Source organism: Haliaeetus leucocephalus, unplaced genomic scaffold (assembly GCF_000737465.1).
Source record: "Haliaeetus leucocephalus isolate CR32 unplaced genomic scaffold, Haliaeetus_leucocephalus-4.0 Scaffold140, whole genome shotgun sequence".
Taxonomy (NCBI): domain Eukaryota; kingdom Metazoa; phylum Chordata; class Aves; order Accipitriformes; family Accipitridae; genus Haliaeetus; species Haliaeetus leucocephalus.
This window is the reverse complement of record NW_010972576.1, coordinates 4,622,833-4,649,831: the sequence shown is the minus strand read 5'-3', so window position 1 is coordinate 4,649,831 and position 26,999 is coordinate 4,622,833. Positions and strand designations below refer to the sequence as shown.

General features: G+C 39.1%; 2 protein-coding genes across 2 annotated transcripts; one reads left to right on the top strand and one right to left on the bottom strand.

The window, feature by feature from the left end:
* Positions 1-1,587: 1,587 nt before the first annotated feature.
* On the top strand, positions 1,588-13,536 carry TDO2 (tryptophan 2,3-dioxygenase). Its single transcript, XM_010586099.1, has 12 exons — positions 1,588-1,622; positions 1,998-2,103; positions 3,226-3,316; positions 4,150-4,220; positions 5,935-6,062; positions 7,719-7,905; positions 9,125-9,232; positions 10,213-10,324; positions 10,450-10,507; positions 11,037-11,116; positions 11,780-11,870; positions 13,106-13,536. The coding sequence occupies exons 1-12, from the start codon at positions 1,588-1,590 to the stop codon at positions 13,257-13,259; spliced, it is 1,221 nt and encodes a 406-aa protein (XP_010584401.1). The 3' UTR covers positions 13,260-13,536.
* Positions 13,537-13,695: 159 nt separating this feature from the next.
* CTSO (cathepsin O) lies at positions 13,696-25,075 on the bottom strand. The gene is made up of 8 exons (XM_010561014.1): positions 24,896-25,075; positions 23,490-23,595; positions 22,543-22,676; positions 21,156-21,323; positions 19,558-19,679; positions 18,151-18,314; positions 17,614-17,706; positions 13,696-15,892 (listed from the first exon to the last, which is right to left on the bottom strand). Exons 1-8 carry the CDS (start codon positions 25,073-25,075, stop codon positions 15,858-15,860), a joined length of 1,002 nt encoding a protein of 333 aa, XP_010559316.1. The 3' UTR covers positions 13,696-15,857.
* Positions 25,076-26,999: the final 1,924 nt, after the last annotated feature.

Here is a 26,999-nt window from a genome sequence, read left to right as displayed (position 1 = left end):
TCAGAGACAATTGCTCTGGAAGTTTAGTATTCTCTGTGTCCCACAGAAGAAACTAAAACTGTACAAGAAAACAGACAGTGACTTCTTTGGTGAGGTTAAGAGTCCAATATTTTTCAACTGTCCTTATTTTTACTAGGTTCACACTCTTTCTTTGCTTGTGCTGTGAGAAAAGGTAACAAAGTTGGATTTCACTATGGAGGCTCAGTCTGGATATTTCAGGTGAAGGTATACAGAAATGACAAGATAAACCTTCCTTGTCCATGCCTTTGAGATCCGTGGATGTGAGAGATTATTATCAAGCTGCAAATGGGATGGTGAAAACCACAGTTTTCAACATTTAATTTCTGATGCGTGCGCCAGCGCAGAGTCTTCACCTTCCTCCCTACTTGCCTGCATCATGGGCAGATGTACAGTTTTGTGTGGTAAGAGGATTATTTTCCTCTGTCAGGTTTTATATCATGAAGGAAGAACACCTTGACCTTGCTTAGTGGGTTTCCTTGGTGGGTTCCCTTAGTGGAGTCCTACTTTTCTTGTGGCTCAGCTTTAGTTTAAGCTAATATTTGCATAGCCTGACATACGGCATCTGGCTGAGCCGGGTATACATCCCGTCACCCACATACTCCATATGACTTTTTTATGAGACAGCTAACTCTTAAGTGACTAGAACAGCTGGAACCACCGCACAGACACCACTAAGCAGAGTAAGTCTTGCAGAGAGCAAATGGTCTGGGGTCACAGGGGCCCTGTAGCTTTGTTTGCAGTAAAACTGAGCATTAACTTTTTTTTCAGAAAAGGCTGGCAGGCAGGCAGGAAGTGCACACTAATTACATGTTACTTTGTTGTGTGTTAAGCTGATGATTAAACAGAATTGAGTAACATTTGTCGATAAATGAGAGTGAAACTTTTGCACGAAGAAATAAAATTAAGGAATTTTCATGAATTAAACCATTGGAAAAATAGCATGAGGTGTACATGATTATTTTTAGTTCTTTTACTTAATCTGTGTGCATTTTTCCAAAGTATGTGTGTTACTCGAAACCTCTTACAAGCATTATTCAGTCTGCCATAGAAATATGTTCTCCTTCCCCTCCCCTCCCCTTTACCTTTTCCATATGTTTCATTTTTTGAACTTAAAAGTATCTTGAGATCTTGATAGTAGGGGCTGCAAGTTAAAAACCTACTTTAACAATTAAATATTGCCTTTTTCTCACACACAGACCTCTCATTGACTTACCCCTTACACCAGCCTCAGCCTTCAAAGAAGCAAGTGGCGGAAACCTTGCAGTAAAAAGCACAAAAAGTGTGTGCCATAGGACAAGGCAAGAATGCCAGCCAGTCCTGTTTTGACTGATTGAAAGAAAAAAACAAACCTGGAGAGCCAACAACACATGAACTTATTGATCTTTGTGCCGCGATAGTTTCTGTAATTATTGAATAGCGGGGATGGGCTGAGGGCTAAGGAGGAGAATTTGGGGGTTGGCCTAGGCAGTGAGATAAGGTTACATATAAGGTGGCTGCAGTGGATTTGGGAACACTAACGGAGTATATTCCCTGGTGTGCAGCTCAGCGAGTTTGGATCCTGGAATCATGAGCGGGTGCCCCTTCGCGGGGAACAGTTACCTGTGAGTCCCTTGTCCCTGTGTGTTGCTTCATAATGCCGGTTCAAATGATATAATGTTAATGTAAAATATGAAAGCTCAGAAAGGAATTAATGATTAGCAACAAATAGACAGCTGTAGCTATTGCGAAAGGAAAAGAGATTGTACAAGGACTTGTCTGAGCACTTGTTATTTGATGAAATAGATATAATGCTACCAGCTGTTACTGTGACAAGAGCTATTTCAGGTATACTGTTTTTCTCAAAAGCCTGCTTTAGTGGTTCAGTTTCTCAAAACAAAGCATTGTTGGAATTGTAGATGCATCTGTTAGTAAAAAGGCATGTATATTCATAGTTCTTTTACTAAATAGTTTATATATTGACTTAATTTCCTTCTTAGACTTAATTTTAACAAGCTATCTTTGGAAGATGACAAAGATGACAAGTCACAAGAAGGGATAAATAAAGCCAGCAAGGGTGGACTTGTCTATGGAGACTACCTACAAGTAAGTTTAAGCTTTCCTGTTTACTGCCCTGGTCTCTCTTAAGACTTGAGCCAGGACCTGCAACTGATGCTTCTCCCAGCAGTCAGCCAGTCACTAAGACAGGTCTCCAAGTGCCCTTTGACTACCTGAGCTCCCCACGTGAGTCACGGGCACAGGTGCCTGTCTCAACTGGGATGGTGCAGGTGGACTGTGGGATGGCTTCTCAAGCTGCAGGGAAGCTGGATATTTTGGGGGTTCTGGTAGGGAATTATTTATATTGGTGAACCTGAACTGTAAAGTGGTGCACCATGAAAGGCTTTTGTTGGTCTGACAATGACCACTTGGCAATTTCTCCATGTCAGCAAGCCGTGTGCAACTTCCCCAAATTATTGCATGAAAGCCCAGAATATTTGGCTGGAAAAACATATTGCAGAAATTGAGGGGGTGGGATGATGACTAATGGGACACACACAGAGAAAAAAAACAAACAAAAAACCACAACAACTAGAAGTAATTAAGAACTAAGTAAAAATAAAATGCCATAAATAATAAAAGATTCCGGACTTTCTTCTGTGACAGCATGAACTGAAGTGAGTGGAATTACTCTGCTTCTGAATGGGAGACTTATTTCTTGATGTACTATATGGAATCTTGCAAAGATTTCTTTTAAAACAACTATGTTTAGATTGTAAATTTGGCTCAGTAAAAAAATTAGTAATGCCAGAATGGAACTAACTAGTACAGCCTCAAATCAGAGCTCTTGTGCAGATGTTATTGCATGATTACACGGAATTTTACTATAGGAACGCCATTTCATGGAACATGACAGTATAGATGTAAGATCTGTAAACATGCTGTATATTTTGTTTTCTCTTTTTTATAATTAAAAATACCCTTAAAATGATTTTCCAAACTTTATTAGTTAACGTATCTAAATGTTCCATTTTAGGCAAGATTTTTTTAAAATTAAAAAGTAAAAGTGACACATGAGACCATTTAGTCTAACTTCTCATACAACCTGGAATATGAGGCCTATATATTTTTTTTAATATTATCCTTAAATATTAGCTCTACACAGTAGGACTATCATTGCTAATAGCAGAATTGAGAGCTTTACAGAACAGTCTTATCTTTATTTTTAAGCTGAACAAAATATTGAATGCTCAAGAACTTCAGAGTGAGAAGAAAGGAAACAAAATCCATGATGAACATCTTTTCATTGTGACGCATCAAGGTACGTGATTGGGAGGAGTTCAGTGGTGGTTGACTGGCATTTTTGCCACAAGGAATGTATTCAATGCTGAAATATGCAATACACAATTTGTTTTAATTTTAGACACAATCACTACAATAGCTCTGTCTTTTATCTGCATTTATATTTGTATATATCCATATATCATTTGTAAGGCTGTAAGGCTGTAATCAACTCTATGCTTATGAAGCCAGAAGTATAACCTTTGGATTTGGTAAACCAAGATTTGGATGGTTCTGTTTCTAGAGAAATTAAGGTGGTGAAATTCATTCCTCGTCTGAGTAAGAGGCTGCTATGCAGTTTATTGTAGGCAAATTTTGTGTGTTGGCTTGTGCCTTCTCTGAAACTTCAATCCAGTTTTAACCATCTAGAGGCTGTCTGGAAGCCAGCATACTGGTTAGGCACTCCCTGGCTGCTAATATCCATGTGTTTTGCATGCACTGGCCTGATGATATTTTCCTGTTATTGACAGGAAATATGTAGATGACATAAGGATTGTAAGCAGCTCTGGAGTTAACTTTTATTGGCATATCAGATCTGGATTTTCTCTTTCCTCCTTTTGTAATGAACATTCTGTACATCAAATATCTGATGTGTAAAACATGCTTTAAAAAATTCTGTCAACATTCTTGACACTAGATTATTTCATGTAATAGTTTAGGTAAAGGACAGCATAATGTAACAGGTATACACCAGCAATGTAAACATAGGCTATTCGTTTCAAATCAAAATGTAAGAATTTTACTTCTTCAGGACTATGAAGAAAAAACAAAGTAATGTTGAAGTTAATGCTAACAATGCCTTTCTTGTTGTAGCATACGAACTTTGGTTTAAGCAGATTCTGTGGGAAATGGACTCTGTGCGGGTGATCTTTCAAAATGGCCACGTAAGTTGAAAGCAAATATTAATTTTGGGAAAATGCAGCCCCTCTCTTTCTCTTGCCTCCTGCCTTCCAGCCTGATATATTTGGTTTTACTGAAGCAACATGTGCTCTTTTTTGAAAACAGCATCAGAAAACCTCAATGAAATTTGGTTGAGTGGCTCTTATATCCTGATAGTACAGACATTTGATCAGCAAAACCTTGTTTCCTCCTGAAGTCTGCCTTTTGCATATATCACTCTCAAAGACCAATTCATACTCTCCTACTAGTATTGGATAACTGCAGAAACTTAACTTGGGAATATTCTACTGCAGAAAAAGCATGCTTAGAGGCAAAACTGAAAAACAGAGGGCTCACAAGTATTTTTATGTTGAAAAGTCACTTCTGCCTTTGTTCAATTTTTTGAAGTCTACATACTATATCCTTCCATCCAATACCTGCTATACAAAAGGAAAACTCTTTTTGGTTGTTGTGTATTATTAAATCCAACAGAAAAGCAACAATCAAAATCACAGTGTACAGTTGTATGAGAATTTCTGAAAATTACAAATATAACAGGAATATTTCAAATATTCCTAAATATTTGTCCAAAGATAAACACACCTCATAATAATAGACAACAACAGAAAACTCCTGACCTAATACTACATCCACAGAAAAAGGCTGTGTAATTTGAGAAATACCTTGAATAACATTATGGGCATGTGTATATGAAGAAAATTTGAAACGAGACCAGACTGAAAGAAGGAACCTTTTTATCATAATGTCCAATGAAAATGTTCTCCGTTATCCTCCACATCCATAATTTTGTTGGCTTTTTAGTTGAACATTACATCAAATTATAACTGATCAAAATCAGTTCTTAAGCAGAATAATGTTTCATTATTTGTTTTTGTGAAAAATGAAACTTTGCTTATAACGAGAATTTGAAATGTCAGTGTTAAGGTTAACTACACAGCCAGGTGATTAAGGAAATGGTTATCATCTTTCATTTTTGTAGTTTGATATTTCCTGGTTGCGTGCCCAGGTCTTAGAGAGAAGTTTAATCCCATTGAAACTAATAGGAATTTTAGCAGACTCCTCTGCAGGCAAAATGTTCAATTTAGCCAGAAGAGAGTCTCTGTGTTTTCCATTTAATATCTTCTATTTCCCACCAGATGCAGTCTTCTCTGTTTTCCTCTGCTTGCTAATGCATATGTCTCATGAACATCTTTTTAGATGTGCTTTCCTGATGTACTTCTCAGATTATTCTGCATCTCAACTTTTAAGTACTTTCCACACCTGCCTTACGACTTGATTATAGAAGTGATTATAATAGAAAGCATAATATAATTATCATATGTCATCTATTATTAAAATTGTATTGCAATCATTGGAAATGATCATGATAGAAATGATTTTGGTCTATAATTTAATTGCTAGTGGTGACGTCTATTTCAGTTAAAAATATAGAAAAGAAAAAGAAATCCTATATATTTGGCCTAGTTGTAATGTATCATCAGTCAGAGAAAAATAGATTTCAATCTTTGAAAATTATAGTTTCAGTTTTCAGTTAAAAACAAAGTGCTCTATTCAATATGAGATTCTGCTGCTATGGATTTCATGTGGAAAGGACTTGGGAACTATAGTGATGTACAACAGTGAAAAGACCTGAAATAAATAGGTAGGATATAAAGAGAACACCATTCTGTCTGGTTATGATCTTTATTTTTTCTACAGGTAAGAGATGAGAGGAACATGCTGAAGGTTATTACTCGAATGAACAGAATTTCAATGATTCTGAAATTACTTGTGGAACAGTTCTCAGTTTTGGAAACTATGACTGCATTGGACTTCTTTGATTTCAGGTGAATACTTACTATTCCTCCACAATAATCCATGAGCTGGTAATTCCCGCCCTTAGAACTGATTGTGAATTTTGCATGTGCTCTGGCAGCTTGTAGTACCTGCATCATTCAGCAAGGTGAGAGCATACCTTAGAGAGACAACAGTGATATTAGAGTGCAAGGGTCAATTGAGAAGTTGAGCATGAATGTGAGTCCAGCATGCTCTGCAAAGAAGTACAAGTTAATTGTTGATGTTTGTGTGAGGTGCTGCTGAATGGTTTCAGAGTCAAAAGATAACACAGTAGAAATAGCTCATGGTTCCATTAACAATTTACTTGAAACTTACCACCGCGCCGTTGCAGCAGTATTCCATAGCAAATCATAGAAGTGCTTGGGTGAGAGAAATGCACTCTCCATAGATTATCAAACAGATATTTCAGCTGTCTTGGTTTGCATAGTGTTTCCTTGCTTCGTGTTTTAGTGGGTCTGCAGTGCTGGAGGCTTTAAGTGGCTGAAGGAAGCATTGCTGTCTCTTCTTTCTCCCCAATAACTTCTGCTCTCCAGTAGCTGCCCGGTGTATTGCTGGGCTGGATGGTTGGTAGCTCCTCTGCCTTCTGCCCAGGCTTTCTTTGGGATCCCTTGGCTTGCCTCACCTCTCCCATGGCATTTCGATCTGTTCCCTCACTTTGGCTAGGTCCTTCCACTACACTACCATGTGCGACAGCTTCACCCACTGTCTCTCTTGCTGTTTTTGTTCTGCTGGTGTCACCGACCCGTCTGACTCGTGACCTCAGTGCCGTCCAGCATCCCATCCACTTCTGCATTGTTTTAGTGCCCTTTCCTCTCTGTCCTTTAATGTTCCCTAACTAAAAAGTATATGAAACTACAATTTTGCTTCTCTTGGAAGTTTGAAACATCCGTATCATCTAGCATTACACTACAGCAGGGGAAAGCCATGGGCCAATCGTCTGTTTTGATGCATTCTTGCTTCTGCTTTTCAACAACATACTGTTATTTGATAAGCAAACATAAGATCAAATCTATGCTTTATTTCTGACAAATCTTATATTTGCAATTCAGAGTGCATTACAATTATGTAGCAATGTGGGATTTCAGATTACTTTTATTAGTCTTTTTTTTTTTTTTTTTTGCATGGTCACGTGATTTAACTCTGAAAGAATCCCATTAATGAATCCCTCAAGCAAAACCCACTAAATGTTTTTCTGAACATTATTCTATTATATACATAGCAATTATTCTGTATAACAAGCCTATTTAAAATGCATTCATTGGCACTTTAATGATGTGGAAATTTTTGTAATAGCTATTTGGGGTGAAGCTGCTCATTCTGTCTGGAAAGGAAATGATATTCACTAACATCTCCTCCTGTACATCACACACACAAAGCTGCCATTTTAAAACACAGTACAAACATAAGTGTATGCACAAACAATATATAGCTAGAAAAGTAGAATATGTTATACATACATTGTAGTTGCATTAAAATAGCTTGGCTTTTTTCTTTTCTTAATTGCAATCATAGAAAAAAATGCTCAGATATCCGATATTCTTCAAATATAAAATATGTATTTTTTTATTTTGTTGAGAACCAGAGAACACCATCATTGTAAAATAATATCCTGCATTTTTGTATCTTCTTTTCTTCTGTTCCCAAAGATACTACCTAAGCCCAGCCTCAGGTTTTCAGAGCCTGCAGTTTCGCTTGCTAGAGAACAAAATTGGTGTTCCCCAAAGTCTGAGAGTCCCCTACAATAGGAGGCATTATCGAGATAACTTCAAGGGACAGGATTATGAATTACTGCTTAAATCAGAGCAAGAACCAACGCTACTGCAACTTGTGGAGGTAACAATGTCTGTCTTAGAGCTTGCTTTGTTTTCCCCCATCTCCCAAGAATGTCCTTCATTGGTGTTAGTGACAAATTCTTCTTCCTTGAGAGAAGCAAGCATGCTGGCAATTTCCCAGTCAGTTGTGTTTTGGATTCTTACCAAATTTAGTATGAAAAAGAGTAAGTCATTAGTAAACCAATTGACTTTTCACAGCATTTCCTCTTGTCTGAAAAGTCTGTTAAACTAGTAAATTGCATTGTGGATGTATGAGCTAAGAACATAAATGTACTGTTTCATTTGCATTGTTTTTCACAATGATAAATCCTTTTTAGAAGAAAACTTTAAAAATATTTCCACTGTTAGTGATAGCTATTAGAGAGGTTAAAAAAAAGAAAAGGAAAAATGACAACCCAAAATGGAAAGGAAAAAAGGTGTTTAACAAATGTTTCATTATCTCTTACCTTGATTTAATTTGTCTCAGTGTTATGAATGACTCACAGTAATTTCTCTAACTCCCTTGTCATTTTCATACACAAAATTTACATAATTTTCTAAAGAATAATGCAGTATAAACCTCAATAAAAGCATCCACTCTTATTAGCCCTATCCATTTGTCTAATGGCACCTGATACAGAATATATAAGAAATTTCTCTAGCTTTTCCTCATTCTTTAAGACTTAATGCTCTTTTATCTTTCAGATGAGAAGGAGCTAAAGTAAGTGATGTCTAAAGGGAGTTTAACCATAAAGATTCCTAATTTTTTTCCCCTCCTAATTTCATTTCCATTATTAAAAGGAAATCAAAGAGAAAGTCTTGTATCATCACATACTGTGGCATAAGTTAATGACAGACTGCTTGATCAGTATTCATCCTGTCTGACATGATAAAAACTGGTTGTATAGATGAGATTTACCTTTACAATTATCCTACATATGTGGCATAAGATTGTTTTCCTCTATCTATAAGGGAGTTGATTTTAAAGATACTCTTAGAATGAGACAGCTTTTGTCTTCCAACAGTGATCATTTAACCTGGAACCTGTGAGTGTGTTTGCACGGCACCATTATGCAGGTATAAGTCATCTATGTGGACATCCTTACTCCAGCAATAAGCACCTCTGAGGGATATTAAACCACAACAGCTGTAGCAGCATAATTTATGTTGCTATAACTTGTAATTCTAGGGTAATGTGCTTGCACTGTTAATGTTTGAACACATTATTATTATTATTAAAGGCATGGCTGGAAAGAACTCCGGGACTCGATGCAGAAGGATTTGATTTCTGGGGACAATTTGAAGTGAATGTTTTAAAAGGTCTAGAAGAGGAATTTGCCTTGGTGCAGGTATATAGTGACTCTTGATCTAGCTATAAGAAAAGACAGCTGGCAAAATGACATCCTGGCATAAATTTTACTTTTGGCGCGCTCCCAGTTTCTTACTCACTTCACTTAATCTTCAGCAGCCTCTGTCTGCAAGAAGCAGAAAAATTTGCAAATTTTTCAGGAAATCTGAATAAGTTTGTAATTTGACATCTAAGATGGTTTAAAGCATGTAATACCTGGATGATTTTGATCACAAAAGGAAAGAAACAGTATCAATGGAAGGGTTGAAATTGATTTTACTGAAACTACAACTTCACCTTTAGTTAGTGCTTGCATCTATGGTTCAGAGTAAACACAAATTTTGGGCCCCTGACCTGCAAGTATAGAGTGTCACTATAAACAGCCCATTTCTATTTAACAGTATGTGGCAATTTGCTGCTATGTGATCATTTGACTTACACTGGCAAATAAGCACAGGAAAATCCCTGAATATTGTAAGACCTGTAGCTCTAAGTACATTTTAAATGGAAAAAACCCCACCGTAACATATGAACTAATCAATTTCCTGAGAATATCTGTTTACAACTTTCTAACTTATCTAAACTTTTTTATTTACAACTTTATTACCCATAGCTGTGCAAGGATGTCTTCTTTTTGCCTTAAAAAAAAAAAAAAAAAGACTTCAGACTAATGAAGATTAAGTGTTTTTAAGGCCTCTAGTCTGAAAGAAAAGTCTTTTGGTCTAAGCTGCCATTTTATTTGAACACTGATTCATCTGAATTGTGTTGACAGCTATTTAATTGTACATTTTGTGGTAATTGTGCTTTTTAAGGGACAGTGATTCAGTGACTCATTTATCTTGTTTGAAACTACAGTTCTTACATTTAAAATGTAAACTTATGGAGTATTTATGATGAAAATAGAAGTTACATCACGGGTCATTCAAGTGCTTAATTTTCCCCATTGAATTCTAAAACCTCTTTTTGTTTTAAATATCAAAGGCCAAACCAGAATCAGAAGAAAAAGATGATGACTTATCTGAATTCCAAAAACAGAAAGATGTGTTACTTTCATTATTTGATGAAAAACGCCATGAACACCTGCTTAGTAAAGGTAGATTGTATTAATATATGTCTATAGCACTTTTTATTTTTTATACATGATATATATATAATCATATAATAGCATTAAATTTGCAGAAGAATCAGTAACAAACTAAGGACAGTTGTATTTTGCAGGAGAAAGACGACTGTCTTATAAAGCACTGAAGGGAGCCTTAATGATCTACTTCTACAGGTAATGTTAGAAGATAGATCTTTAATGCTTACTGGCAGGAGGAGAGGTTGAAGGTTAAGGACAGCAGCACCAAATTTATTTAGGTTGGAATGGGCCTTGGAAAGTAATCTAGTCCAACCCTCCACAAACCCCCAGATTAGTTAGATCCATCTTGAAGGTCAGATCGGGCTGCTCGGGGCTTTGACCCATTGAGTTTTGAATATCTGCAAGGAAGGAGGTTACACGGCCTCTCTGGGCAGCCGGTTCTTGTCCGACCAAATGCTGCCCCTCAGACTGAAACTAGCAAATGTCTTGTTCAGACTGTTCTACAAAGTGTCCTAGAAAGATTTAGAGTATTTTTCCAAGTATGAGGGAAAAGGCACATGTCAAGACTTACATGGCAGAAGCATTTGTTAGAATACCTACTGTCATTTCAATACCAATTCAGGAAAAATGTATGTTAAGTCACTATTACACATTGGTGAATCACTACTTTGAAAAATACAGCACATTGTGAGAGGTCTCACTGTCTTCTCTTTCATTTTCCAAGGGAGGAGCCTCGTTTCCAGGTTCCCTTTCAGCTTCTTACCTCCCTTATGGATATCGATGTGCTCATGACCAAGTGGAGATGTAAGTTTCACTTTCTGACTTTCTGTAACACTCCCTCTTTTAGATGCAAGTAAATTGTTCTGTTTCACCCTCTTTTAGACAAGTTATACCTAGAGTTATTAGAATTGAGCTTCTGAGTTCATCCTTTAGGAATGACATTTTTTTGTTTTTACTTTGGCCAAAGGGAAAGATGAACACCCGCTTCTGTCATCAGTAGACACATAGGTATAGCTATTGCTTCTATGACATGCTTTAAGATAGGTGAACAATTTTATTCAAGAGACAGGCATGTATTTTCCAATGTCTCCCAAAATGTCCTCATGAGATTTCTTCATATGCAAACATTCTTTCTGCTCCTTCCCTATCTAGACATCCATAAATTAATGTATTAATACTGTATTAACAGAGCATAATATATAAAAATTATAATTATCAATTACAAATAAGTATATATATTTTTATATATTATTTTATATACAATGTATAATTATTGTATTAACAATAATTTTATATTAGTTGACTGAAGAGTGGCATAATTAACTCCTTCATTGCTGAAGACCTAGTAGTCCTGTATCTCTCTAAAGACCTCTGTACAATCTTTAATATTTCAGCGATGCACCTTGATGTGACCCTTTGCTTCTATCTTAACACTGAACACACGCCCTGTCCTTTTGTATTCCTTAGATAACCACGTTTGCATGGTGCACAGAATGATTGGCAGCAAGGCTGGCACCGGAGGCTCATCTGGCTACCAGTATTTGCGCTCAACAGTGAGGTAAGGAGAATGCGTTTCCCCCATTACCTGCAATAATGCAGTTTGTAGATACTGTAATGCCTGGAGGCAGATTTCAGACAGCTCACTGGAGGCCAGAGGGCTGTTGTTTCTCTTTTGGGACTCCAGCATTTCCTCCTGGCTGTTGCACATTTACTTATCGGTCAGGTTGACGTATATAAATTCCAAGCCTTTTGGGGCAAAAAGAACTCCTTTTGATCACTCGTGCAAAGTGCCATATATAATTCTCAGTCAAGGGATCTAGGTGTTACTGTAATAGCAATAATAATGATCCTGCACTGTTCAATTTGCGTGCAAGCTAGCCTGAATTAATGAGGCGATACAGGCTGGAAGTGAGTCCCATCTACAGTGCAACTGATGATGGTTTCTTTATTCCTTAGCGTGATCTCCCATTGTACAACCTAAGGTACTTCAATTTAGGATTGAATATATTCTTAAAGCTGATAGTAATTAATACTCTCAAGCTGTGCAGGCAACAATGAGAAACATGTTTCCTCCTGTTGGATGAAGCAGAAAAGAAACTTAAAAGGGATAGTTGCGGCCTGAGCGCAGAACTCTCTGAATGCGTAGAACTTTTTTTTTTACACAAAATTTGAGGATTCAGCTAGTTAGGCAATTTAAGCCTTTTAGGTGCAGCTATGTCCTGGCAGTCCTGAACAACATTATGTCAAAAAGCACGAGGGTATTTAGAACATCTTTTTCTAAGAGGACCTTCTTTGAAGTTTGTTTTCTACAAACAAAAATAGGAACCGTACATAGCTGGTGACTGCCATGTATGGCTGTGGGCAACGATTCCCATCACAACCATCATAACAGAGGGTGGAACAGAAAGCAGACAGTTAGATTGAATTAGAAGATTAAAGGTTCACTGTCTTTTTCAGCAAGCCTCCTCACTCTTCCTTAATTTCAGGTTAAGATTCTTCCTAGATAAATTCTACTTCATATCTACCATGAGAGTGGAGGCCTGGAGATTATAGCCTACATACTCTGCATTTTCAGAAGAAAGGTGTGACTATAGCAACCGTATTTCCTTGTTACGTCTAATCTGCTATGCCCTAGAAACGGGATTGGATTCTTACTCTGGAATATTCAGGAGGAGGGTTAGTGCAGAAACCTTATTAAATAAATAAAAGAGATGGAATGATTCCTGAGGATTTTGAAATTATGGCCTTCTATGCCAGTACCGCAGTATTAATTATTCCGATTGTCTTTTTCAGTGACAGATACAAGGTGTTTGTGGATTTGTTCAATCTTTCAACATTTCTAGTGCCAAGACACTGGATACCAAAGATGAACCCAACCATTCATAAATTCCTCTACACGGCAGAATACTGCGACAGCTCCTATTTTAGCAGCGACGACTCTGACTAGCCTGCCTTTCTAGAGTGGTTGCTGTAAAGAACTTCAGGACTTTCACCTCGAGTGGTGCTATCCCTCAGATACAACCACTATTCTCACAGAATGTGGGTGTGTAAATATGTATTTATGTGTGACAGCTATGTGAATAGTATGATGGGCTTGTGGAACAAACTTAATTGTTTGTAGAAAAAATAATCTGTATTGAGTTAGCCTATATTAAGACTAAAATGATACCCCAATTCAACTCAAATGACCAATTTAACTTTTAGCTGGCTTCTTAAAACCTACAAGTACAGAGAGGGAGAAAATTATACAGAATTATCACGATCATGTTTTACTTGTACATATTTTTGTATTTGTTTGCCTAATGGCTATTATTAATTTACTTCTAGTTGAGGACATAATTAGTCTCATCACCTTTGGAAGAATATTAGTTTCTGAGCTCTAGTGGAATTTCAAAAGGAATTTTGGGTTAAGAATTTCAAGAGCTAAATTTAAAGAAATAAGTCCTGAATCTGTAGAAGAAACCCAAGCGTCTTGAACTTTTACATGTATCAAGAATCATGTTGCTATCTATGTGTTACATGTGAATGTAAATCCCTTCCCTATACTGTTAAGAATAGCAGATATAAATAAGTACTTACTTTGCACTTCAAATAAAGCAGTATTAAAGCTCGTCTTTGCTTCAGTCTTCTAAATCAAGCATGAAGTTCAAACAACAGTCTGACAGGCATTTGAAGTGTTTTTTATTCAAAATATCATTGAAATAAGGATAAAATTGATATATAATAAAAGTGAAGCAAATTTGGCCATAGAATATTGATAAAGCCATTTTGCCATCTCATTAGATGGCCTCTCGTCTTTTTAAACGCTTCCCTTGGAAATACACACATGCTGTAGGCCTTTATTTCTGGTGAGTTGCTCTGTACCTTAGTGCTTTAGGTACTTATGCCTGGTTGTACCACCAAAAACACTGCTGAAACATCTGTGTTTGATATATTATAACAACATTACTCTTATCAATGCCAATTAGGAACTTTGGCTATTGTTTTCCAGTTATGGAAGTGTGCTATTTGTTGTCTGTAAGCTGCTAAGGGAAGGCCATGCTACAGAAGACTATAAGACTACAAACGACTTCCTCTTTTGTTAATCTGAAGTTTTCAGCCAGTTCAGCAGAACCTGAAGTAGTGAAACATCGGACTTAGTCTTCCTTTCATTTAAAATACTAACACTTAGAAGCAGGACTAAAATGGCAATACTTACAATAGACAAATATGAACACTTATTGCATTTCTCATAAAAAGGTTACAATACACTGACCTATTAACATGGAACAGTAATGGAGTGCAAAAATAACATAATTGCTTCAACACTTTTCATTGCAGTGCTTCATAAAAGATACAGGTAAAGCATTCCAAATGAAAGATTCAGAGCATTTTTGAATTACATGTTTGATTATGAATTCTAGCTACATTTGCCTGCAACTGCAGTGTTACAGGTACAGCAAAGCTGGAACCCCTTTTTGATTCACAGCAAGTCCCACCTATGAATTCAATTAACGTAGGGAAATTTAACACCTACTCTATTTGGAGTATTCTGTAATTGCTGACTTTCTAACGGTGGCAAATATATATTAACAAACTGCACCCTCACCATTTTTTTCTATAATAAATAAGTTTTTTAATTTTTGCTCTGCAACTGGCTTCACTGTTAGTTGAGAAGTAAAGAGAAGGCACGGAACTGACACAGCTCTCAAAGCATGGTAAGCCTGATTTGCAGACATACATCCTGACAGGACACAGGATGTTAAACCACTAGAACTGCCTCCATTTGTCTAAATACAGTTACTTCTTACTTTTCTAACCATCTAACAACGGAATGCAGAAGACACTGATATTTCAGGCACTTTCTAAAACATGGTCCCTGCACTGAAGAGCTCTGAAATTACATGTACCCAATAAAGGTCTGAAGACAGAAACTGAAGGACTGCAGCACTTCAGAGACACTCAGAAAACAGTTCTGACTATCCATTTCCCTCCTCTACTCTTCTAACTTCAGAGAAAAAGTAGGATTTCACAAAAAAGAGGAAGACAAAATGTGTCTGTCTGTCAGAGGTGCTAGGAAAGCCAAGTATCAAAGAATAATAGAATATTTTCTTCCAATTGCCCTTCCTCCTGGCCCAATAAAAGCAGACCTAATCATGGTGGTTCTTATAGTCAAAGCATTTCAATTATAGTCTGTCATAATACTGATTATTTGATCCAAATTCCTTATCATTTGTCATTGTTTCTTTCCTTGCAAGATTTTTTTTATGGAGCAGTATTCAACTCCTGGATAGAGTTCACACTCGCAGTTTCAGTCCACCTTTGTGACTTCTCTTTGCATACTCTGCAGTTGATTCTGAGCCTTCTTATCCCATGAGAGATTTGATGTGCAACACACATTCCAAATAAAAACATTTTTAAAAACTCCAGCCAAACCGTTCCTGTACTGTCTAAAAGCAGAAATTGCCCTTACAGCAGTTTCTTGTTTTAGAAAATGTTGTTTTGAAGTAAATCTTCATATACAGTGTGTATCCAAATGATACTTGTGGTCTTTGGCCAGTAAGTGTCAAACAAATACTGATGAAACTGTATCTGCTATACCTACAAATGAAACAAAAATTTTTTTTTAAATAAATACTGGAAGTGGAGACTTGCCAGAAGTAAGTTCCCAGAATTCATATTCATATAATGCCCTCTCTCCTCCATGCCATGACAGTAGATGAACTGCTGGGGGTGGGTAACGAGTGGGGAGGCAGGGAATCAGGTGCAACCCTTTTATTTCTTCCTTGCCTGACACTGTTTATAGTTGAGATTTGCTCTCCTCCTTCCTCTGCTTTCATGTTCAAAACTTTAGATCCCTTCTGAGGATTCAGCATTGATCCAATATGGGTGCTGGAAAGCAATCTAAACCTTGATATCCTCCTCCATTTTAATCATATGCATTTGCAATGTATAAACAACATCAAGCTATGCAGCTTTGAAAACTCACCAAGAGACTAGAGATAAATTCCATTACAAGACACATTTTTGAACACTCATGCACATACAAATACAGAACAAACTAGTCTTTTATTCATGCTCAGTTCTTTTTGTATTGTTGTACTCCTTCCAGCACTAAAAGCAAAGTCTGACTACAGCCTGTGAAGGTATCAAAGGTTGATGGCTCTTACACCCTCAAAAGTGGTGTCAGAGCACCTCTAAATCAGAAGACAACAAGAGAGCCACTACTAGCCTTTGCTCCATTGTTCTTCTGTGGCATACTACAGCATATGTGAAAGATCCTGCTTTTTGAGAAAGCGGATTTTGAAAACAACACATCCATTCTTCCTGACAACCTCAACAATTGACTTACTTGCTTTAGTTATCACTACTTCTAAATTTCTCTTTCCAAATAGTTTGTTTACACAACAACAGTAAGAACAGAAGTTTCAGGAACATGGAAAAGCTATGATTGGATACATTGTCCTGATCTTTACTGACTACAGGCAAACTGAATATTATCTATTCTTATTTGCAGATGATTCACATCATCTAACACCTTTTACAATGACAGAGAGCTACTGTGAAACATACGTGGAAAGGAAAGCCAACAGAAGATCTCCACTGTTAATCTAACAGACAAAAATTCAGCGGACACATACCACTTACTATGTAGTAGTCCAAGCCCAGCAATTTGGCTCAGCAATCTTTGCTGGTAAATAGGAGCTTCACCTGCCTTACCTCCCCCCTATCCACCCACTAAGATGAAACTGGGTATTTAACACTACAAAACCTGCTCAAACACCAAGAAAAATCTCATGCAAACAGTAAGAGGGCAGGAGATGGAACTAGCACTAAAAGTATATACCTCTATCCTACAAGAACAGCCACAAGCAAGGTACACATTTTCCAAGCACAGGCAGATCCACTTTCCACATTTGTTTGCTAAACTGAGCCCAGAGATAATTGCATCCACCAGACAGGACAGCAGCTGTTTTACCTACACCGAGTATAGTGATGGCACTAACCTAGAACCACGATACATGACTATATACTTTACAATGCCATTACCTCTATGTGGTAAGGTACAATAGCACTTTATTTGTTATGCCTTATATAGCTTTACCTTTGCATGGTGTTTTTTCAATGATTCAACTACATGGCTTGGTTGAACTAGCAACCACCTTATTTATTTTTCCACCTGGACTCATCTAAACTCTTTTAAAACATAGCAATGATTTGTATTTCCTCTCTGAGGATCCCATTATATCGCTTTACTTACAAGGAGAAACATACCCCAGCATGTGGCCTTTACCCCTTTATTTATTTTTTGTCAGACTTACCACAGACATTGCCACCTATCTTAACACGAACGTAGCCATCTATTCCCCATGTAGGCCCCCAAGAGTTCTGTACAATCCAGTAAGGGATACTACCTGGAAGAGACATTTTCATAAACAAGAGACAACATGAAATTTGGGAAGCATAAAAAACTTCTAACCCTCTACAGAGTTAATTACCATTTTAATATCTTGTAGTTTCTGATGGTTTCATGATATAGTACAGTGAAACCTACTGTTGTTCACATAGAGGACAGAGCTAATATTCCAGTGTTGTCCTCTCCTAGCATAAAGACACATATAGCCACGTTCTTGACTTTACAAGGACATGAAGTCCCACAAAACTGAAGGAGCACAAAGAAGAGTTTCTCTCCTGGGATCAGGCTGCACTTCCAGAACTGATGTGACACCAAACCAAACAGTTCTCAACAGAACACCCAGTTCTGGATTTTAATCACTTGCCCCACAGAAGGCAAGTTGCAAGTAAGAGGAAAAAAACACAAAACCTACTGGGTTGAAGTTCAGTTCATGGAAACGCACCTGTTCTGTCAAAACCAGTGATAAGAACAGCATGATTTGCTCTGCCACTGGAGCAGTGATATTGTATGATCCCTCCAAGATAATCCTGCCAGCTAACCGCATCTACTGTTACTGCCAAAGGGCCCCAGTTAACAAGCATCCTCATCATTTCTTCTTCTTGACCGCTGTGAAAGAAGTGAGTGATAATGCTAAGTTACTAAAGTCAGCACAATAAAGCAATTTGAGAGGTGGTAATCTACTTGTTCAGTACAATTTAAAAATCAAATAATTAAACTGTTTTGTCTGAGTTCTACACACCACATAACATACACCAATAATTACATATTTCATATACTACAACACAGTAATACAAATATAGGGCACACAGACTATGGGAAAGGTGCAGATCCAAAGATATGATGCTACTAAAAAGAAGCAGGTTTCTGGGTCAAGTCAGTGGGCAATAGTGAGCCCTATGTACCTTTTATACATCACTCTTCTCAATTAAAAACAGCTTTGGACAAATCATTAGTCTATATTATTCTTTCCCGCTAGTTTTTCAAACATACAGAAGTATCTCTTATATCATACATAATCCTACACTAAAATATGTATCTCAAACATACCAAAACACAGGACTTTACCGCTATCAGACATTTACCATTAGCATCCTCATCCAGTTTTACTTATGTAGTATACTGGAACAGGAAATCTTTATCACTGCATGGTATGTGCAATAACTGAATTTGGCAAATATAGACTGGCAAAGCTATAATTGATTTTAGTTACTTATATCTGGCAATAATTCAACTCCTAGTTAAAATTGTATTTCCTGTCTTTAAGTTCAGTATGCAGCTGTATTGTACTGATAAAAATTAGAAACAAACTTTCTTGGTACAGAAACCTAAAAAGCTACCAGTTGTTTTTACAAAATTCAGTTGACAACACTGTTTGCAAAGTCATGGGCTGGAGGAGGATGCCGGTGGGTATGTAAATGGATGAATACCGAAGTAACTGAATACTTCCTAATTTTTTCAACAAATTCCAATTACTATTGGTAGGATTTACTGTTTCTGATACTTAAGCAGTGTAATGTTCACTTAGCATATATTAAAAGTTGTAACTGACTCAATGTTCCAGTTTAAACATAGCCAGTTTAAACACAGCCAAGACTTCATTTCAAGACACAGACTTAAACTTTCTCATTTGAACAGGCTTAGTGATGTCAAGGTTGAGTGGATTCACCATGGCAAGCCTTAACTCTCAAAAATGTTATGTATTAATTCTTATCCAGTACACAGCTACAGAACTGATGCAATCAACCTCATAACCTTTGGCTGGTCAATGCGCTATTGGCTCTAGCTTACTCCACAGTTACTGAACACAGAAGGAAAAGTACAGCAAATAAAAAGAATCAATAGCACCTACCTGAAGTCATATGCAGCAAATCCTCTTATTGAAACTCCAAAATCTGAGTGACCAAAATAATGGCACAGTCCTGTCTGAGCTTTAAAAGCGTATTCTGAATCCCTCACGAGTTTTACTTTTGTCTGCAAGAAGATAAATGAATGAGAATGTAATGCATTTAACACCATGCAGCTCAAAACATACTGAAAATGACCACAAAACTCACTCAAAATTCAGTGTGTTCTTTGTGAGATTAGAAATAAGAATGTCATGTTGAGAAATAAGGTATTTACTATCTCTAGTTTCCTTGTTCATGGACAAAGCTTTAGAAAGAATTCAGAAGTCTTCAAATAATGAACAAAATTTAAAAGGTATCTCTGGTTTAAACTAGCCTCATGAGCAATCTCATCAATTTCAAGACACAGAGATTATGCATTCATTTAATGAATGACTATTCATTCTCTTCAAATGACATCCACACACAAAATTATCCTCTCCTTGGGACAGTTCAAGAACCACAAATATCCCAAGAACAGTTACAGAAAATACTGAAATTAAGTCCAATTCTGCTATTAGCATCAAATCCTCATGCTAGTATATAATGTATTATAATGGCTGCCACAGTTCAAAGTCCAGCTACAAAGCCATTGCATCAACCTTTTATACTTTTCTTGTCTTCTGCAGTACAGTATGTTTACGACAGTGTCTTCTCCAGTCTGTCCCAAGCAAGAATAGAGAACTTTGCTTCAGAGGAATCCAGATGAATATCCTCTTTCTTAACTTGTTTAAATTTGCATTTCATATAGACTGTTATTAGCTGGGGTTGTATAAATCTTCACGAGTATGATTACAGAGTTTCTTAAAAAGGACAATCAGTTTTTTTTGTAAACTTCAAAAACCTGAAGAATTCTTTCTATATTCTTATAACTCAAACTATCATCCTAGACAGTACTTTTTATTTCAAAATTTTGAAACATTAAAATGTTTCTGCTTACACACATTAGTAACACACATTTTGCGTTTTTCATGAATGAAATGTGTTAGCTACAAGTGAAGTAGAATCTATGTCTGCATTTTCATTGTTTTGGATTGCAAGTGAAACAAAAGTAAACACAGTCAATTTTATTCTGAGGTTCTCTACTTTTATGCGTGATTTTACAGTGTTTGCAACAGAAACCCTAGAACTCTGAAAGCAGAAAATCTCAACATCCCTCCTTCTCCCCAGATGCTGGCACCTAAACCAGACACTCAAATCCACATGGATAAATGGCTCCTTCTGCACCGGTACTGTATGTCTGCAGTTCCAACTGAATTCAGCAGCAACACTGTGGCTTATTTTCAAACCCTGGGGGTTGATTTGTTACATTCACAAGAACATACATGGACCACAAAATTCCTATCAAGTTTCAATTCTGCTTGAACAAACTTTCTTGATTCCAGACTAAATAAATATGAATACATATATACACACACACATTTGTATATGCACATATACATACATATACACACATATATTTAAAAAAATATCAGACAAGCTGTATACTCCACCTTCCCCATAAAAAAGAGAATATTAATATGAAAGCTAAGGAAGGGTTTGAGATTTATGGAAAGTTTCAAACCTGGTTCAGCCAGCTCAAAGCACTAACAGTAGATCCCCCGCTGCAGCCATAATTAGTGTATGAACAGTCAATAACCTGCTGTACGCTGAGTTCTTCCAGGTTATTTCCTTTAATTGCATAGGCAGACTGTATACCACCCACAACGCTGAAAGCCCAGCAGCCTCCACACTTATACAAAGAGAAGGGAAACAGGGGAGAAAGAAAAAGTCAGCTTTGTTTCTGAAGCCTGATATGAAAAGAAAAAAAAAAGAGTCAAAAGGGTCTTCTAATGCTCTTCATTTACTACATCACCCTTGAACTTTATTTTTAAGGCAATAATAAACAAATTTAATCAGCCATTTAAAATATTGAACTGGTTTTTTTCCCCTGTATTGCTCTCTGAAAGCTAGAAATGCATTACGGGTGTCTTATTTTAAGGATTCCTGCATTGTGATTGTCTTATTTTAAGGATACCTTCCCGATTCATTTTTGCCCTTTAAGATAGGTCTGAGGATAGTTTTTACTGTGAGAGATAAATTTTCTTAAAAAGGATTGGGGCTCAGGATGAAATTATTTTTTTAACCACATTAGTCAGTAAGTTTTTGAAAAGGATGCACTTAAGGAGACAGTCTACAATTTTCTACAGTCTGAAGAATTTTATAGAAATAGATTACAGTTTAAGAAATAGTAAACTGAAATTAAACATAATAGGAAAATTCTTAGACAGTAACAGAATCTATACTGCAGTTCTAGGCTCTTTAAACTATGGCATTTAAAATAGGAAGGAGAATTTACTCCTAGGCAAGGTCCAGGTTACACGGTGTGAAGTACAGTAAGGAAAGACATCGGGGATTTAACAGCTTGTTTCTTATCAGTGACCATAGCCACTTCGGGATAAATTGTAATTATGTGGGGTCTAGTTATTTTTCCTATCATGAATGCATCCCCTGAGGTGTTCAATGGTAAAGATATGGGTGTTGACCAGCCAAGGGCATTCAATCATGAGGGAAAACGACAGCAAAGGATCTATACCCATGCAGGTGAAACTGAGGGATGAGGACAGGTACTGAACTTACCTTAGTCTCTTCAGAAAAATACAAAATTCACATGTGCAAAATATTTGCAGATTTAGTTAATTAGATCAAAAAATGTATTACACACAGTTTATAACTGCACAATTTCTAAATGCACAACGTTTACATCTTATGCTTTTAAGTCTAATCCTCCTTTGCATAAAATGCTACATGACTTTGTGTATGTTCAACCGGCCATACTTGTGCAAGCACTCTAAGGAGTCTTGAGGCAGTGGTGGTCCCTTCCAAAACCTTCACTGGGCTCTATGATGTACCTGCTGGAACTGTCTCTGAGCATTGCTTGAGAAACAGGAAAGGAAAACACCAGGACTTACTGTTTGCTGATTTCTCACTTCTGCAACGACTTTCTTGTCCCTCCAGTCAAACTTCTTCGGCAAAGGTTTTTCCTCTCCCTTTGGCACTTTTATGTATCTGGGAAGTTTGTGAGGTATGCTTCTTAAATAAATAGCTAAACACAGAATACAAACATCTATAAATCTACTAACTAAAAAAACCCCACAAACAACTGTTTTACTAGAAGCCATAGAGGTAAGTTTGATCTGTAGTTACAATCATGGTATTGCATCTCATTCTCAGATCCATAGAAAATTCATGTATTTTAAAATAATCATTATATTCCAGAATGAATGTAAATATTCCTACAGTTCTAGAAAGAACAGAAATATTCCATGTAGGGAATGTGGGTACAAAGTGTGAAGATTTACTGAACCTGATAAATAACCATTCCGTAAAACAAGTTTTGTTTGAGAATTTTCACATTTTACTTACTGGAAAAATATTACTTTATTTTAGTCAGGTAAAAGGGGAAAAATAAGAGAACAATGTAAGGATTCTGAAACACATGCAAATTGCTCATTTTTCACTAAATGCTTAATTTTTTAAAATTAAAAAAGGTGTGAAATCCCCTGATGAATAGAACATATAACTGCAAACTGGAACAGCAAGAAGGGAAGATTAGGTTACGTATCAGACAAATTTTCTTAGTAAAAAAAAATTAAGTGTGTCATATTGCTAAGGAAGGAAGGAGGGAGCAGTCTGTATACTAAATCATATTAAGGCTCTGGGCAATTCAACCTTGCAAGACTAGAGAAACATGAAAAGGAGTGTTTTATCCTTCAGAAGTACTTACAGCTTGGTACCAGACATTGTAAACTAGCTGACTATAAGCACTGGAAGAATCTGTAAATGTGAAAGACACAAGGTTCTGGGAAAGAATAAGAAAAAGAACAGAAAAGGCATTAGCAGCAGCCAGAACATGTACCTTTGAACTCTTCAGGAAACAGGTGAGAAAACTGATTTATTCCATAGAAAGCAGTCACATTATCTTTTGATGATGAATTCAGTAATCTAATTCTTTTAGCACTTTCCTGAAGGAAAAAAATAAATATTGTGGACATTATTAAGTTAGGGGTGGTGCCAAAACCGTAAGAGCAGAAAAAGAAAAGGTTAGGAACAGTAAACATGAACTTAGATAACAAGACAGCTGTTCACCTCAGATTCATTGTGGATTCCCAGCAAACCAACATGAAAGCCATTAGACTAATTTCAAATCCAAGAAAGATACCAAAAAAGCATTTAAGTGCACCGAGGGTAAAAAATCGATGTGAGACAGACAAAACAGGCAAGCTGAGAACAAATTGTGTTAAACTCATCCGATGCCCTTCTTTGACAGCACAACAAACCTTGTGGTTCAGAGAGATGTAAAAATGTCTTCAGATAAGAGTTAACCCTGTCCTGCTTTATGTCCTTGTAAAGCAAAAGAACAGTATAATGGCCTGAAGACGTTTAAACCCCCAAACTTTAAATTATCAGGAATCCTAGACCTCTGAAAAAACATGTTTTTTGACCTAGGAAAGCAAGACAATCTGACACCCCCTGCCCCAACTTATTCTGGTGACGAAGTTCAACATGAAATATAAAAACCGCAATGCCACCTTCTGTGTTTTTTATGAAGACTTCACGGCACCCCTCAGCAGAAGAGGTCTGCCAGCGCATGCTGGGCAGCATTACCCGCGGTCCCACCGCCACAGGAAGCCACCAACGCCCCTCGGGGCCGGCATCAAGCCGGGCTGGCACCGCACTCCCGCCGCGGCCCCTCAGCCCCGGTATCCGCCGGCCCCCTCAAGCACCCCTCGCCCGGCACGATGGGGAAAAGGGGGGCATTACGGCGGGCAGGGGGCCGCCGCCGTGCCCGACTTCTCCCGGTCGCCCCATTTCCCTGGCTCTGACAGCAACCCCTGCGTAGCCGGAGACGTGAGGTGCGGGACCGGCGAAACCCGCTTCCCGCCGCGCCGGGCGGCCACCACGGGGGACACGGCCGCCGCCCCCCCCGGCTCCTCGGTCCGCGGCTGACACCTGGCGACAGAAACGGGGATGGGGAAAAAACCCCAGCGGCACCCCAACCCCAGCAACTTGAGGGGAAGCCGAGCAGGCAGGGCCGAGGAACACGAAAGAGCAAAGGACGCCGGAGCGGGTTTCGGTACTCCGGGCTGAAGAGCTCTGCCGTGCCACCTTCCTCCACCTCTCACCCCCCAGTCACCCGGTTAGCAGCGGCAGAGCGGCACCTCGCCACCCCTCCTCCTCCGGCGGAGCCCACAGCCAGCGCGGCGGCAGGAGGCCCGCTGCGTAGCGCGGATCGCGAGTGTAAGTGCGGGTAGGGACACCTACCCGGAGGGCCGCCGCCGCTTCTTTCTCCCGGCCGCCTCCGTCCCACGGAGGGCGACTCTGACGACCGCCGCCGCCGCCCCCGCCCCCCTCCTCCCCAAGCCGGGTGCCTGCAGGCGCCAGGAGGGCGGCGCTGCCCGCCCGCGGCAGGCAGCAGAGAAACGCCAACGCCAGCACCCTCATCGACCGGCCAGGGCGAGCGGTGGGTCGCGCCATTCCGCTCCGGGCAGCAGCGGGGCCCCGCTCCCTGCCGGGTCCCCGGCCGCCGCCCCTCCCCTGGCCGCCATGTCATGGCGGGGTGGAGCCTGCGGGACGCGCCCCCACCCCGCGGAGCTGGCGGGCCGGGCTGTTTTCGTGAGGGGCAGGGGGCTTAACCCTCCTTTCTTTCCAGCCTCTGCCCGGAGGCAGCCCCCCGCTTCCCCCCACAGCGGGCCTGCGGGCAAGCCGGCGCCGGGGGGCCGACACCCCGCTGGGCTGCCCCCGCCGGGCGAGGCGGGGCATGAAGTGGTGGCCCCCCAGCAGCAGTGCCTCCCGCGCCGCCCCTCCGGGGCCGGGCGCGCTCTCGCCGGCGGGTGATGTCGGGTCTGCCGCTGCCTCCGGATGTCCTGGGGCCGTTTTTGCTGTGTTTTGGGGTGCCCGGCAGCGCCTGGAAAAAGCCCGTGTTTCAGGCGGTGTTTTTCGGTGTGGGAGATGGGCCGCGGGTCGCGCAGGGCTGTAAACGAGGGGAGAAGAGGTGCTGAGCGCTCGGTTAACTACGAGGTTAAAAGTTAATGCCAGGCCTTCGCTGAGAGGAAAGTTAGTTGGCAGCTGCAAACTGGGCTGCGAGTAGAAAAGGGAAGGCATGGCTGCTTCCTTGGGGCAGCAGAAATAACAGTTCATGGGGTTTAGCATGGGAAGGCATTGGTGGGGAGAGAAGAGCTATTGCGAGCTGCACAGCCAGTGTCCACAGCCTCTGGTGTCCAGTGCGGTTAAGTTGTGCTGGAAGAAGATACTTGAAAGAAACCTCTGTGTGCTTATCCTAGCTCATTCGTTTCTTTTGAGACTAGTCATGTGCTGATAATCGAGCAAGCAGGTTTGTGTTTGGCATCTAAAACTTCCCCTTATACAGGTATGAGTTAACAGTCCTTTTTGTTAATATCCATAGTCAGGTGGTTTTACACGCTCAGTGTTTGTAAGTAGAATATTTGTATGTTTACACCTACTGTATGTTTCAGTTGTCTCTGTTGCTTTCCCCCTCACCAGCTTGTTACCACAATGTGAAAGCACAGGTGTCCCATCCTATGGCACCAGTAGCAAACCTTGCCGTGCTCTGTTTGGGAAGCATGAGGCTTTCCTCACACTGAAATTTTAAGTTACAGGCTGCAAAGTTTTGCTACCATCACTGTGTTCTGTAACAGCAAACTTTGTGTCGGAGTGTCCGCTTCCTAAAGGGGTTCAGTGCAAAATAGCGCCAGTGCATGGTTTTTTGTGGCATGCAGCATTTTATCTGCTAATATGAGCTTGAAAGTGAAATTATACTCTGAAATGGAAGAGATTCGTGTATTTTTAATTTCTAGATCAGTAGGTGTATACAGAGCTGGCAAGTAAAAGACAAAGGATTAAACTAACAGCTGAGGTGGGTGGAGGGTAGGTCAGGGTGGCCCCACTGGTGGGCTGTGGCTCTCTCTCCTGTCACCTTGATTCAACTGCCTGGGCTTGCTGACTTCTGAGAAGTAGCGTTCCTCTCTAGGATGGTAACTCCTGTTTAAGGTGGGTTCAGGTAGCTTCAGCAATTTGAGTGCTTGACTGATGCCTGGCATCTCCTCACTGGTGACTGCGGAAGGATTTAAACAATTTTAATCAGCAGTACTACAGAGTCCTCTGCATTACCCAAGCATTTAACCCCCTCTTCCCTCTCTACATAAAATGGCCTTTTGCTCTTTTCTGTGACTACAATGGCAAAAGTATTTTTGTGTTGGCTGTCCTTATGCTGCATTTGCTAGTTTTTTTTAAATGAACAATTAGGCAGCAATTGTAAAAAACCACTCACTTTTTATAGTGAGACTAGAGTACCAGAGTTGTCATCTGTCGGGAAGGGAGAACAAAACCCAGTACTTCAGTCATGAGA

Excerpts from the sequence above, each read along its gene's own strand:
- TDO2 (XM_010586099.1), top strand. The coding sequence starts at position 1,588 with ATGAGCGGGTGCCCCTTCGCGGGGAACAGTTACCT. Across the intron at positions 4,221-5,934 it reads TGATCTTTCAAAATGGCCAC|GTAAGAGATGAGAGGAACAT; the intron begins GTAAGTTGAAAG and ends TTTTTTCTACAG. Across the intron at positions 6,063-7,718 it reads TTGGACTTCTTTGATTTCAG|ATACTACCTAAGCCCAGCCT; the intron begins GTGAATACTTAC and ends CTGTTCCCAAAG.
- CTSO (XM_010561014.1), bottom strand. The coding sequence starts at position 25,075 with ATGAGGGTGCTGGCGTTGGCGTTTCTCTGCTGCCTGCCGCGGGCGGGC. Across the intron at positions 17,707-18,150 it reads CACTGGTTTTGACAGAACAG|GTAGTATCCCTTACTGGATT; the intron begins GTGCGTTTCCAT and ends TGTCTCTTCCAG. Across the intron at positions 15,893-17,613 it reads GATAGGTGGCAATGTCTGTG|GTATAGCAGATACAGTTTCA; the intron begins GTAAGTCTGACA and ends TTTCATTTGTAG.